Raw genomic sequence first — 15,480 nt, forward strand, 5'->3', positions numbered from 1 at the left:
GCAGTATGTCCATATTGAAAAAAAGTTCAAACATATATACCAGTATTTGTATGCATGATCTAAGCTGACTAAGGTCAGCTCCAACAACCCAATTTTATACATCCCAATCAACAATGGACAGGGAGGTTAAAGTAACCGATTTCAGACAAATCACTGTCACTATGCAACACACCTGTGCACAACCCTAGTGGTAGAAGCTCTGCCTCCTGGGAATTGTAGTTTTTTGGGTACTGACTAAAGTACTGTGAAGCATACAAATGAAAGCCATTCTAGTTGGAACACAGTGATTACAGTACATACAATCAGAAGCACCTTATAATAGTACCAAACAATTCAGCGTGTTGCATACTGTGAATGATTTGACTGAGATGGGTTATTTTTACCTTCCTGTCCATAGTTGATTCATGTATGTTCTTAGTAAGGTCTGATAGATGGAAAGCTCGAGTATTAAGTGAAACACTGCACAGATGTATGTGTGTGTGGAAATATTTTCTACCAGTTTGGATTTTTTGTGAACTTAGACAGGTGGCCAGTACTGAGTGGGTTTTGACTGTGTCTCTATTTTACATCGACACCCTGAGGAAGGCTTTGGGCTGACACACATTGACAATGATGCAACCATGGCGCTATCCAATGAACCAGCCCGCATTTAGACACTTTGCAATCAATGATGTGTCATAAAGGGAGGGCGTTGCATTTTGCACAACAGAAGTAAACAAAGCAGCTAAATCATGGATCTCATTGATTACTTCCAGTCTTTTTTCTGTTACAGATATTTGACTGTACCCCAAAAACAAGCACATACCAGCTATTAATGAGACCACTGCACGCTCTTTTTTGCCTGACAATTTCTTACTTAATGTCTCTGTTGTTGTCTTCTCTGTCCACTCTTATCGGTCTGCAGAATAGGAGACACCCAATTATGTTGTCACAGTTTGCACTTCAGGTCAGGGAAAATCTGCTATTTTTTGGTTCCAGTAAAGAAATGCCCTGAGCGGTTTAAAATTAGGTGCAGGAACTGGATTGGAACCAGTCATATGCTGGTAAAAGGAGTAGTTTCGGTCATGTTGAGTCTTTCCTGGTTTGTACAGGTTAAGTAATTTGAGTGACACTTTGCAGATGAATCAGCCACATCAGGTGGGTGTCTTCTTTGTGGAACATTAGGGTTTTTATTATGTTAGTCAGGGTTAAAAAGGACTTATTACTATCCAAATTCCTCTTTATTATTGTTATCCCTGTGCTATGGCTCAACAAGGACACACTGTGGAGGCACAAAGAGAGAATTTCTAACTAATAAGACAGATTGATGTAATCATATTGTATTAAGGACTTTTCTCCCCCTAACATTTTTATTTAAAGAATTGATGACGTCTTTCTAAATTTAGACCCATGAACCCTTACTAAGAAGGAGCAGAAACAACAGCAGAAGGGATTTTATACAACCTGGCAGCCCAATTGTTGTAACCCTGTTGTGTTCATTTCAGAGTATCAATAGGAGACCAGCAGCTCAGAGATGACCTTCACCTCAGTTGCTATTGTAGACAAATATCCACACATTCAGTGAGGATAGTCCACATCAACACACTTCTCCTGCAATCCGCCCCCTCTAAAGCATTTTGTTTATGAGCCAGTTCTTCCCGGTTGGGGAGAATAATGTGGATGAATCAACCCAAAACCACATTTAGCAGAGGACATTCTTGTTGATTCATGTATGAGTTGTGAAATTATATCACACACCGAGTGACAAACCCAATAGATGCCTCAAAGCCTTTTTTCCCCATTTATATTTCCTGATAGAGATGACTAAGCTTTCCTGTGGATGAGGTTGCTTTCCTGCCTTTTATGTATCGTAAGCAAAACTGTGTTTGCATTTTAAGTACTTCATTTGTGTCTGTGATTGACTGTGAGTCATCATGAGCAGATACTTCCTTTAAGGCAAACCTTGGCCCAGAGAGGCAGTAAGGGCAGAGGGTAAAAATTAAACCTGTAAAAAACAAAGATATCCTTGAACTTGCTTCAGTCTGAAAGAGAACTGTGACTTGGGAGACAAAGGCTTCAAAGCAACGATGTCAGAGTCCTAAAAATGACCAAATTCTCAGGCTCTGTTTAGGCCTGGACATGTTGGACCACATATCTTTTGTAATGTAAACTTCAGTGTGTCATAATGTGTCCCCAACAAGGACAGCGTCATCAGTTCAGGACATGCTGGTTGTTTTGGTGACAGTTTGTTAATGATCTATAACTTACCCATTTTATGTGGAGTCGGAGAAAGTGTTGCATGACTCGAGGCCGTGGCCACTGAGTCATTGTTAAGGGGGACCAAATCCGCCGAGTCCCCCATCTGAAAAAAAAAAAAAAATTAGACAACTAAGTCCATTTTATATCATATTATTTATCCTAAGTAACAACAGATATACAGTATACCACATAATTATGCCATACACTTGTACACTGTAATACTAGAACCAGTAGTAATAATTATGGCGATTTGTCACATTTATTTATGATTACATTTGCTAATTATTTTACATGGCAGTGCCTAGTTACTTGTTATAGCCAGGCAGTTTTTATGGTTTTTATCAATACACTGGGGGTGGGGTCATGGCGTGAGTGTCCATTGTTTTGCCCTATTGTAGGAGACGTGTTTAATTCTGCTGACTGATATCTCCAGTTGTAAAGATACATCCATTAACATAACACATGATATTTTTTTGTCCTGTAAAAACTTTAGATAATCTATACTAAAAAAAATCCCTTTTAAGAGTGGAAGACATGGAAGACAATGAACATATTATAATAATTATTTAGTTTACAAACCGAAGTTGGAAATATCTGCCATTTGTTGGCTGGTTTTCTTGGCGATTTTGTTTATTCCACTCTACATGTGAGATACCACTGCCTGGATCCCATCATGATGAGCTTAAGAAGAGATTTTTGGTAAATGATTTAACAACAAATGAATGTTACCAATTATTATGAAAAATTACAATGCAACATCAGAAAAAAACAATTTATAAAATCCTACTTCTCATGTCACCCAATTTTTTAAGACTTTTGAAAGATTGATTTAAGGCATAACATTCATATTCACATTCACATTCATAACAATTAATGGCTTACATTCAGATTAATTAAATGCCCTTTAAGACTTTTTAAAGATCTGAGGGAACCCTGTAATAACTGTAAGGCAGGGCACTAACAAAGTCTAAATACAAGTGGTCAGCTAGAGAGACATGATAGACACAGGTCTGAACAGCAATGTGCCATCGCTGTCCAGTTGTGTTCGGATCTAAAACTCATGTTATTACCAGGTACAAACAGGCTCAGAGTCCGGAGCTCAGTCCGATCCAGAATTTGTGGAATCTGTGCAGCCTGACAGGCCATGATCAGGTATACAAAGAGCGGGGACAAATATTAAACTAGATGTGCAAAACAAGAACAGACCTATTATCTAGCCTGGTTTAGGACTGTATATTTTGTACTTAAAGGGACAGTGTGTCATATTTCCGTAGATCTGTGGCATCTAGAAGTGAGGATTGCAGACTGCAACCAGGTGAAACTTCTCCTGGTTAGATTTCCTTCAGCATTCATTGTTCAAGAAGATTTTCCGGTGTCAAATTATCCATTAAAGTATCCTCCTCAGCAACACATATGCACCGAATTGATTAAAACCCCATAAAAACAGTGAGTGAAGTGTTCACGTTAAAAATCAGTGATTCTAAGACACTGTTTGGCCTGTCGGTGCAAGCGTCTCGTCCACCTGCTAATGTGTGCTCATATCTTCTTCTCTGATGGCTTAAGATTCAGACATTTGGGAGGATTTTACTGGGAGGCAAATTACAGTGCCTCCAAAATTACAAATTAAATGACACTGCTCATTGCAGATGAGCTTCTACCTGCGGTGGCAAATGTGAGATGCTAAAAACATGATTTGTCCAATCTGGGCTACTGTAGAGACATGGAGCTATAGCATGCCGGAAAAATGAGTACAGCTCATTCTTAGGTAATTAAAATGTAATTACTCTTATTTTCAGGTGATAATACACTAAAGAAAACATACTTAGATTTAATTTCCGCCAATATATCCCCCTAAATCCTAAGCAGGGGACCTTTACGGTCAATATGTACACATTTCCTTCAGCAGCTGGCAAAAAAATAATCTATTAAATTTTTTTCTTTATGTTGCTTAAGGTCAGAGAAGCTGAGCTCTACTGTTACTCAATTGTAAAACAATAAAGCATAGAACAAGTTCATGGGGCTGAATAACTTTTATAGGCATGATTTGAGGAAGACTTGTTTCCAGATCCGTGACTGTGCGTGAAGCAGGAATCACTGAGAAAAAAAAAAAAAACCACATTCTTTGCAACTAACAGCACGTGGACAAGAACGCTCAGAAAACACATCCTGATATTGAATCAAAGCATCAACAGACTACCTTGTGTTTCAAGTGGAGAGCAAAGGAAAGTCTTAATTGTGCATTTCAGGCTGGATGAACGTGAATTTCTTATTAGCCAGGTCGTAATGGTAGCACCAGGTAGAAACTTCTAATTAAATTAATCCAAAAGAACCAGCCAACTGGTCCCTCATATACTCTGATTTTTCCATCTTTACAGTGCAGCAACCCTGCTTTGCCTTTGTGCTCATATTACAGTAAATGTATATTTTTTTGCATTAACAGAATCGTCAGTATTGAGGTGAATCACCAAATGATGAAGTTTCTTGGAGCATTTTATTGAGCCACTGGTCAAATAAGCATCCAAGTTCTCATTATATTGTAAAAGGTGATCTTTTTTCCCCACAAAGAAAACATACAGATAAACCTGTACATAATATATGAATATATATTAATGAAAAATAACAAATTTCTCTGTAATTCCAACTTCAAACCCAGCACGTTGTGAAACAGAAATGTCAAAATGATCCGTGTGGTCATGAATATTAAGGAAAAGCACTATTAGTAGCACTTTATCTGAATTATTTCCCTTCATTAACTAAAAGAGTCAACCGTGCAGTCATTGTGCTGGTACATTTACCACTGATAATAGGAAACAAACACTGTCATAAAATAACAAAAAACATAAAATAATTTATTTAACTTAACACTAGTCCTCTAAGAAGATGACCTTTTTTCACAGGTTTGGAGTTTAAATAAGTACCAAGTATTCTTCAGATATTTTTGATAAACTCCTAAATGACAAGCTTTCAATAAAATAATGCGTTTAGCTCTTTGGATAACAGTTCAACCTGCTTCGGTTCCCCCGTAAAAGTCTCTGTAGCACCACAACCCAAAAATTGTGTGTGCTGCGTTTTCAACAGTCTCTTGCCCAGTGATATTTGGGTTTTTTGTGCCATCCATCGCTTGTCGAGAACTTTCAAGTGTTTTCTTCACTTGGAGTCTCCCAGCAGATGGACAATGAGTTCATACGTGGAGAGCACAATGGCTGTGTTGGGGATTTGTCTAATTAGCTGTGGAATGAGTCCTCTATAAAAAGCAGCGTAGCCTTCCTCCACCGCTATTAACCTCCCCGTCTGGAAGAAATACTTGTACTTGCTGCCTTCTTCACGCAGCCTTGTCCGAATTACCTCTGTGGAGACCAAAAAAAAAAAAAAAAAAAACAGAAAACAAAACAGTATTAGTCATTTAAAAAAAAATACTCCACCCTGATAATAGGTTGTTGTGTTGCAAGAGACCAACACTGAATCTAAATGTTTACCGTGTGGATATGCTATGCAGGACGCACAGCCCTTTGAAACAGCAGCTGCCATCATCAGACCCAGGAAGTCCGACGCTCCTTTCTCCTTTTCACTGTTCGGGGAGGAGAGCTGGCTCTCGGCGAGGTGTTTCTTCAGTGTCTCATAGATCAGGAAGCAGATCATGGTCTCTGAGATGCCGGCGTAAGATGCAGTCAGGCCTCGGTAGAAGCCCCGAATCCCCTCCGTTTTGTAAACATAGCGGGCACACTGCAGTGCGTTCATCTTCTTCTCTCCTTTGGCTCTAAAAAGTCACACAGGTCAGGCGCATTAGTGCCAAAATCACATTTGGTTGGGGGGATTGAAACTAACAACAAATCTAACTGCTGATGATCATCTCTCTACTTTTAATCACAGGGTTCCCATACATTTTCACTGACATTTAAAAACTTTTCCATGACTTTTCAAGGACCCATAATAAAATTCCAAATTTCAACAGCTACAAAAAATTAATTTGCCGTTATGTCACATTGTTATGTGGTTGTCAACAGAATAATATTCTTTAACAATTTCTTTATGCAAAAAAAGTTCCATGATTTTTTTCAAAACCTGCAAAAATTGCAAATGTGACTTTTTCAGTCCTCAAAAAACAAAATTGCGGAATTAAATGAGTTTTCCAGGTTTTCCATAGCGGTGGGAACCCTGTGTTTATCAATTAATCCTCATCAACAAAAAGCCAAAAATAACCAATGTCCATCCCGTGTTACAGGTGCATGACAAGTCCGACAAACGGCTCAAGTCATGATATTTTTTTAAACTCTATTTTTTTTTTTTAGAAAAGTAAGCAGTGTTCAGCATTTTTTCAAGATGTATTATATCAAAACAGGAATCTTCTTTTTTTCTGATTAATACTTTAGTGATCGGTTATCTTTCAACCCTGTAAGAGTTTGCTTACTGGGTTGAATGATTGACTAGTACAAACGTAACTGAATTTTGTTTGAAGTTACTCATTCTTTTTCCTCCGTCATTCATAAAGCCTCCATTTTGTGCTGCAGGACAGGTGTTCTTCAAATAAGAGTGGACAGACTCGTTTCTGTCCCCACATGATACTACTGCCCTGTACTCAGTAAGGTAAATATAGACTCCTCTTCTGCGTGCAGGACAGCGCGTCAGCACTGAGTATTTATGGAGCTGGGTCACACGCTCAGTGTCACAAACTGCACAACCCCAAAGACACTGAAGACGGCTCCGTTAAAGGTCACATTATACAGAGTACCTTTTCACTCGCAATGTCTCCCAAACAAGTCAGATTGTTTTACAAATATCTAACACAGAATGTCACAGTCATACCAGAGCTAAAAATATAAGTACACAGAGGACAGGTGAAATTAAGATGGTACACACTTTTTCTCTAGCTGCATCCTGGTCTTGACCATCCAGATGGGGTTCATCAGAGAGTTCGTAACGAAAGCTGAGGACGGGGGACAGAAGAAGCATGTTCAGTTTTTACACTGCAGTAAAACACAAGATTAATTTCATCCCCTTAATGCAACTCATAACAAAGTTGTAAGTATATTGTCGTTGTTGCACTTTAATTAACTTAGGGGAATTACAGAGGATATATAACGCAACATAACATCTGTATTCTGAAGTCAGATATACTTGTCTTATAATAACTATGGCCTTTTTCCATCCTATAATGTTTCTTCTATACTACTGACTTGAAAAAGATTCATGTTGGCATTCTATGATTTTACTGACGTGGTATGCAAACACATAAAAGCTTTAGAAATTATATTTCTGTGGAACACATTTTGCAGCTGCTTTGCATGTATATAACAGCTCACCTGCAACACCAGCTGAGGACATGTGCACCACTCCGCTGTTAGGGACGAACAGCCCATTGAACATCTCTTTAGATTTTGAATATGCAGCAAAGTAAATGGCTCTGAAACACCAGAGAACAAACTAGTGAGAACTCCACACAGAAGCAGGTGCACAGATGAACACAAAGTGATACAAATATGACAGCATTTTCAAAATGTGAATTTGGTTTCATAACAGCTGGACAATTATGCAATTGATTGCATTTAGACTTGTGCTGGCCTTTGACAGCGTGTATCCAGAGCAGTCTGTTCCCCAGTGCCCACTCTCTCTGCTAGGCTTCTGGAACAAACTGTCACTGCACCAGAATGGGCTGAATAAGCACTGGGCACCACTGATGCCCACAGAGCTGCTCTGAATGTGAGCGCATCCAAGTTGGCCAGTAGAAAGGAGGGCCGGTCGAATTACTGGGAAAAGGATTGCGGAGCGGCTACTCATTAACGATGGGGAAAGTATATGTAACCCGTGACCTTTTTCAGTCGAACGAGAGTCTCAAAGTCTAAATCAACATTTCTTGGCAAATGTTTCTAGACTGTTCATTTTAATCACCGTGTCACTGTCGTTTAGAAGACTTTGAAGATAGTAAAGTAAAAGCAAATGTGAGAATGAAACTTTACAAGGTGTACCTACACACCACTGAACTTTTTTGACTTAAACAAGACCATTTATTATCCAGCCAGCCTTATCACTGTGTCTGTTAAACTCCGTGACACTGAAACTACAAACATACTTCCTTATTCCTTTATCTTATGTGTCATGTGTTAAGAATCAATTACAAGCTTCATGTTGACTGACTCTGTGGCCTTCACAAACCAAATATGATGACTCAAAAAACTCTAAGGCTTGCGGGGAAACTAGGAAGATGTTGCGATGGTAACAGCTTCCTGTTTACATGGCCTGTTAATGCTTTCAGCCATTTAAGTTCAAAAAATGTAAACACAGCCTCCTCCTCTTTTGTTTTCTTTGCTGAGCAGGCATGTGTTCTGACACATGAAAACAACAGACTCTACTGCGAAACCACCACTTTGATTCACTCGGTGACATTTCACTGTACCTTGAAGGGGCCACACCAACAAGGTTCGGCCCCAGGCCACGGAAGAGTGATCTTGGTCCCTCTTTTTCTAGGATTGATCTGAAACAAAAGTAAAAACAACTATGAAAAACACTGATATATTAGAAACTTTTATTCTTGTGCATATTTAACCATCTGTATGTTACAGCAAAGGTCTTTTTAGGACAACACCCCGGGCTCTGAGTATAACATCTCATGCAATCATTCCAGGTGTTAGACCGCTCCTGTTCACTTGAGCTGGTTTTGCTTAGGTTTATAAATGAAAGCCAGTTCCATTTGCGTTGCTTGCCTTGTCACGTCCGCCACATTCCCACTTTTCTTTTCTTTTTTTTTTTTTTAACTCTTTACAAGTAGTGAACTTCAGTCTCCAGATGACAGTCTGGTCTGCCTGGGGCAACGAAGGGGGAGGAGTGCAACTGCAATTGGTGTTGGTGTCTGCAAACCACATCTCTCAGACACTGCTCACACATTCCACCCCTCTCTCCCGAATACCCCACGCCCCTTCTCAACGAAGAGTTTTAAAACACAATCATAGCCTTTTTTCAGGTCACAGGGTTTATGGTCCGTAGTTAGTTTTCGTAAATATAAGCCTGTAAATGCAAAGAGAACTCACTGACAGCTCTGAAAAACAAATTTGCATCAGCTAAAGTAAGTTGAGAAACAACTATAAAATCCAATCTGACGAGAAAATGTGTGTTCTTCAAAGACAATAAATTGTCTTTAGACATATGTAACTTTAACAGCCACTGCTGACCAGTCTAGACCAGTTCAGTTGGTGGCCCTGGCCCTGTGAGTGTAATATAACACTAACCTAGCACACTGGTGAAAACCCTCCCTCCTCCCCCTTGGCCCCGAACAGTTTGTGGTTTTGTTACATAATGTGTTGTTTCAGGGCTGCCTGTAGTTCCTCCCAAATTAAGAGGAGTCATATTTCAAAGACTCCGAAAAAGAAAAAAGAAACCTTGTTTTGTGCATCTCTAAAGCCCTGTAGGAAAAGATTGTTTTATGTTGCCACAGACAGCTGGTTTAAGACACTAAATATGAACAGGACACTATGTACTTAATCCTCAGTTTATGTGGGACAGGATTTGAGGCCTGAATGTTAAGACTGTGGAAGCAGAAACCAAATGACAGGCTGTCTGCAGTATGGACTGAATCACGAAAACCACACAGAAAAATTGTTCCAAACAAAAATGGTTATTTTGATAAGTATGTCTTATGACGTCAACACTTAAGATATGCCTTAAACACTGAGGTCTTCACAGGGCAAAACTCAGTAACAATCACACCAGTCCCTATAGAGACATGCTAAATAACAGCAAAGTGCTCCAGCTGTGCGGAGGGAACACTTTGTCCCTCTGCCTGCAGGATGAAAACCCCAATTATCTCAAGGGACAGCCCACACAGCATGCAGCTGCACTGTTTGCCTGACAACAACACAAACAGATATCTTACCGTAGGACCTGCAGCAGTCCCGGTGTAACAGTTCCTGGTCGAATAATACCGGTGCCACTTAGGGTGCCCAGGTGGACCTGGAAGACTGGTCGGAGGGTGAGGCCAGAGGACTGCAACCGTGTCTTCAACACCTCCAGGGGACATGTCACGATGGCTCCCACCGTACCACTACATCTGTAAATTGAACAGGCAGAAATAAGTATTATGGGCCTTAAGAAGTTTTAAATCCTACAAACGAGCAACGGCAATATCCCCATACAATATATATGTTCTGAAAACTGTAATACAGTGGCCAACCTGCTTAAAGCAGAGTGGTTCTATTATTTGCAAGGTTGGTTATATCAGCTTTGACTAAGAAGCGTGTTTCCCATCATAACAAAGCTGAGGAACTACTGACCAAGTGCAATGAACAATTATGGTCATAAACCAGTCTCGGGCTCTGCGGTGGAAACACTTAGAGTTAACCCAAAACACCTGGCTCACAGGGATTTTATGGCTCAGATGCTCTAATTGCACTTATACAGCATTATTTGCCCGTTGAAAGACTATTTTTAGAGTACACTCTTCCTATGTTGGCACAAACTTTCATTTATTTTATTCTTTACCGTTCACATCCTGTATAAACGTTGTCTGTAACCTTGTCTGTGACAAGCTTAGAAGTCTAGAACAGATTAGACTAAGCCTCTGTACTGCTTGTGTCAGAGAGAGAGTCAAACGTCTTAGCAAAAGTAACACCTGTCCTAATTCTCCATTAACTGGATGATTAATCAACTATCCATTGTTATCCCAGTGCTTGACTGGTTAATTATAGAGAGAATTAATGATATTCCTTATACTTTTTCCGTTTTGCACAACTTAATCTGACAAAAAAACGCACGTAACAATGTTGAATTAATGTGTTGTGGAGTTGTTCTGGCCGTGACCTCTGACCCCAAAGATAAGAAATTTGGGGAAAGGGTGCAGGAGTTTTGGCCCTCTGAAAGCCCACCAATAACGTAACATTGTGTGCATTAAATATCGGTGTCGCTTGGAATTGTTTTCAAAGGCTGCTGTACAAGTTCTGCTGGTTTTCTGAGTCAATGTTAAGAGGTAAACATACGTGTTTTCTCTGCATGTTTGGCATGTTTAAGCATGTCACTTTAATGCGATGCAGCAGGGTACTATTAATCTTACAACAAAATGTTCATTCAATCTCCGTTAGATCCAGTTTTTCCCTTAATAGAAGTATTGACTCCAGAAAAAGGGCTTTGTTTCATGAGGATGTGTTTTGTAATCTTGCTGCAACATTTACTTTGGTCACCATATTGAAGGGAGAAAAGTTTGGTCTTTAAGTACAAAAGTTCCTGCGAGAAAAAAACCGATAAAGTTTTATTTAAATTGATCCACAGAACAAAATACTTGTGTAACATTTGTGTTACACATGTGCTGTGCAAAGATTTAACTAAATTTATAGTTGACAATATTCTTTCAGATTTTACTACAGAATTATTATGTTTGGATGCTATGATTACTGTGCCAAAGATACTATTGCATTTTTCCTTATCAATCTAATTTTACTTTTTGTTAAATTTTACAGTCACAAATGTAAATATACACACAAAAAACTCCATTCTTTGTATATAAGGGAAATTTAGTCTAATTACACAAAGCTTTCTTCATCACAAAATTCTTCAAATTCTTCAAAAATTCCAAGTGAACATTTTGTCACAAGTCACTGGTGTCTTTATCTTTTAGTTGTGGTTAGGTTTTTTTTTGTGTATGTGTCCTTTTCTGTCTGTCTTGCTCCCTCAATATTCTATTAAGAGTGATTTTGTTTACATACTGTTTCTCCTCACATCTTATACGTTTGAAATTAAGATTATTTTTTCAATAGAAAGACCACAATTGGTGAACATCCTCATCAGATCATTGCATATTTTTTTGATTACACATTTTGAAATCGTGGTGTCAGAGGGGGAGCTCACGTGAACCTAAAGACTCATCATAATACTTCAAGGGTAAAATGGCGTCATATTTAATAAGCCAGTGTTGTCCAAATGTGACCTTAACACCAATTGAATGCCACGTGGCTCGTCGTTATATCACAGTGCTACATAATATTATTCGGGGTTAACATTAAAAATAGCCGTTTTGGCTCAGGTGGTGTGGTGATGATCTGCTCGCGCTGTGGCTGCTGGCACACTATTACATAACACCAAGGACAGCCAAGACCGCGACGAGACAACCAAGAACCGCTATCTAAGAGTCATTGGGTACAACACAGTGTCAGTTCTGACATCATGTATTATCTAATACATCAATTGCTACGCGAATGCGAAGTCCATGACCAAAATAAAAACAACAAACATTAGCGCTATTGTGCTAGCTAACGATAGCTAGCAGGTGGACTTCCGCACGGCTGTAGCGCTAGCTGGTCAATAGAAAGACATACGTATGGTTCATTGTCCAAGACAACAACGTCATATTACGGTTTGGTTTGAGATATAAAAACAAATACAAACTGCTGTAATAAATTTCACATATCATGAGCCATTTTACCCGATAATGAAGTCAGCTAGGTAAGGACATAGAGATAGATGCATATCGTGCTATGCTAACACACGCTAGCATGCTGGCTAACGGCTCTATGATGCCGAATATTCGTGAAATTCATCTATATCTGGTTTCAGATAGGATTTAAAGTAAGCACTTATGTAGAAAAGATACGTGTTACCCAAGGTAACCTCTTGGTGTTGCATTAACCTTGGAGTTATTAATAACTACTCCAGTTGTAAGGCATTCAAGTGACTCACCCCCCGGCGAAGAGATTCAGCAACGTGTCTTTCTGTGCCATCCTTTTCTTTTTTTCAAGCAGCCACCATACTCGAATTATATGGGCTTTTTTAAAAAAATGCGTTTGTATGTAAAGATAAAGACTGGAGCTCCGGTTTTATGGTCCCGGTGTTGAGCCGTGCTCTCTGTCTGCGTGCCGGTGTCTTGTCGGAGCTCTCAGCGGAGGGCGGAGCGGCGCTGAACTCAAGAGCTGCTCAACATTGACGTCAGAGGGCCGGACGGGGGTGTTGTCCGTGACGTAGGAACATGTGCTCGCGCTAAACGCTATTGGTCTGTTCTTCACCTTTGTTGCACAATTATATATATACCAGCAGCAAAGCTCCAAAAACAAGCAAACAAGACAGCGACACTGAACCTCGGAGGCCCTCTTGACCTTCATTGGTTTTAGTGTAAAATAAACACTTTTCTGTCTGCATCACACAACATTTTTTATTTAATGGAAATTGTCTGTTACAGGCTACAGAACCTGCACACCTACTGTATTACTCTCCAACTATAACACACAAACCATGCAAGAAATAAACACCACAATATACTTTTCTGAAATAGAAATAATCACAAAATTGCTTTATAAATTTATACTGTTCGAATTTGCACTGTACTGTTTTATTTGCACTGTTCTTTCTACTTCTATTGTAAATTTCTAAATTTCTTCTATTGTAAATTTTTAAATTTCTATTTCATATTTCTTTTATATTTGCTAAACGTTAGGCATTCTGTGGACAGCAAAGTAAGAATTTCATTGTACAGGGAAACATGTTTCCATACTGTGCATATGACAATAAACACTTTGAATCTTAAATCTTGAATCTACAAAATATCCTTTGTTTACCAGAATTATCAAGTATAACAGTTAATTTAAGAAGCCTGTACCACATCCTCTGGAAACTCATTCCCTACTTTACTGCACAAAGTGTGAAGAAGTTTTATTCTCATTTCAGAGAAACATCTCAGTGGATATAATTTTAAGGAGTTCCCTCTTAAATCATGCCTATTATTCCAAAAGTGGATGACAGGCACAGTCGATATATAATATTTTGTAAAAAAGCTCAATCATTTCACCTCTGTGTCTCCTCTGTGCTTGAGTTGGTAAATGTAATTTACTTAACCTTTCCTTATATGACACCTCTTTCAGACATGGAATTTTAATAGCCTTTCTCTGAATTTTCTTCTTTTTTTTCTACATATTTTAATTTATAAGGAAACCAGACCAAACTTACTTAGGTCAAGATGAGATTTCAGGAATTCATATAATGGTTAAAATATTTCTGTTTAATTTGTTTAATTGACTATATTAATATAATTAACTTATTACACAAAGACCCTGGAGTATCTGCATAAACATTTTCCCTTTTGTGAAGTAGATATGAATCACTAAGGGTCCGTTCTCTGTTTTACAGTGGAGGTGGGGTGTGACATTCTTTTTCTTTTTTAATTATATTTTGACCCTGCCCAAAATTACAAATATTATTCGCTGAGCCTCCCTGAGTGACTGGGTGATAATGCATGACCTCCCCTACACCATAAATATTCACATTTGTCAGTAACCTTACATGTCATGCATGTGCATAATTTAATATTTTAAGAGGTTCTGGCTTGTGCAAATGTTTGTATTTTTGTTGTGTTTTTTTTTGGTGAAACTTTAAATGAGACGCGTTGAATAAAATGATATTGGTCAAATACCACTATTCTATGCTTCTGGTTGATTTTTTTAAATAAATACAATTACTTAAAGTCATATGTCCCTCCTCAAAGACAAATAAAAAGTACAAATCTCTTCCCTGTGCAAAAGTATTATTTGTTATGCCTCTCTTTTTTTCACCTCTCATTACATAACAAACAGTCCCTAACACAGAATGTGAGATGGGGGCAAAAATAACAAATGGAAAATTACTTTGTCAGGGTTGTTAATCAAAGTCTGGAGAGGTGTGTCAGAACTAACATGTTTTTGCAAATCACTGTCACATTAGTACACTGAGATCTGTTCTGAAGCCAGTTATCTTCTATTTACACCTCTTGCTGTTATAGCTGCAACCTACCTTTACAGAGACTTTTCCTACTCTGATAAGAAACTGGACACAGTAAGATAAAAACAATCCAGATAAGAGACCTCATCTTTTTCAGCAGAACAACAGAGACCTTGAATTTAATTGGAAAGGAAATATGACTCCTCCACTGTTAACTGTACTGAAATGGCCATGTGATGTTATGTTAGGCTGGCGTCCACCAATGAGACATGAGCAATAAAAGTAGGTTATGTAACTTCTGCTGTCACCCTGAAGATATCTGGATTTTAAAGCTACAGGAGGATAAATTAGGCTATCAGCTCCATGTTTGTCAGCACAGTAACGTCTATGTCATTGTATCACAACAGTCCCCTAAAACCAGCTGAACTTGCTTTTAGTCTTGTTTTGCAATCATTCATAATAACATGTTTTTCATCCTGTGTGGGCATTCTTCATTAATTCTGTGGTTCACATGCAAACAAACAAAGTGAGAGGCAAAGAGGAGCATATATTTCACATATTGCATAACAAGGTTTGGAT

At 38.6% G+C, this 15,480-nt stretch overlaps 1 protein-coding gene across 1 annotated transcript; it reads right to left on the minus strand.

The window, feature by feature from the left end:
* Positions 1–4,253: 4,253 nt before the first annotated feature.
* Positions 4,254–13,102, minus strand: slc25a33 (solute carrier family 25 member 33). The gene is made up of 7 exons (XM_042491750.2): positions 12,895–13,102; positions 10,103–10,276; positions 8,630–8,707; positions 7,539–7,639; positions 7,096–7,162; positions 5,715–5,995; positions 4,254–5,585 (listed from the first exon to the last, which is right to left on the minus strand). Exons 1-7 carry the CDS (start codon positions 12,933–12,935, stop codon positions 5,386–5,388), a joined length of 942 nt encoding a protein of 313 aa, XP_042347684.1. The 5' UTR covers positions 12,936–13,102; the 3' UTR covers positions 4,254–5,385.
* Between the last annotated feature and the right edge of the window lie 2,378 nt (positions 13,103–15,480).

The sequence above is a fragment of the Plectropomus leopardus genome, chromosome 9 (assembly GCF_026936395.1).
Source record: "Plectropomus leopardus strain MGB_pleo_1.0 chromosome 9, ASM2693639v1, whole genome shotgun sequence".
Lineage (NCBI taxonomy): Eukaryota > Metazoa > Chordata > Actinopteri > Perciformes > Serranidae > Plectropomus > Plectropomus leopardus.

Coding starts and splice junctions, on each gene's coding strand:
- slc25a33 (XM_042491750.2), bottom strand. CDS start 12,935: ATGGCACAGAAAGACACGTTGCTGAATCTCTTCGCCGGGGG. Junction 10,277..12,894: donor CTGAATCTCTTCGCCGGGGG/GTGAGTCACTTG, acceptor TTCAATTTACAG/ATGTAGTGGTACGGTGGGAG. Junction 8,708..10,102: donor GGACTGCTGCAGGTCCTACG/GTAAGATATCTG, acceptor CTTTTGTTTCAG/ATCAATCCTAGAAAAAGAGG.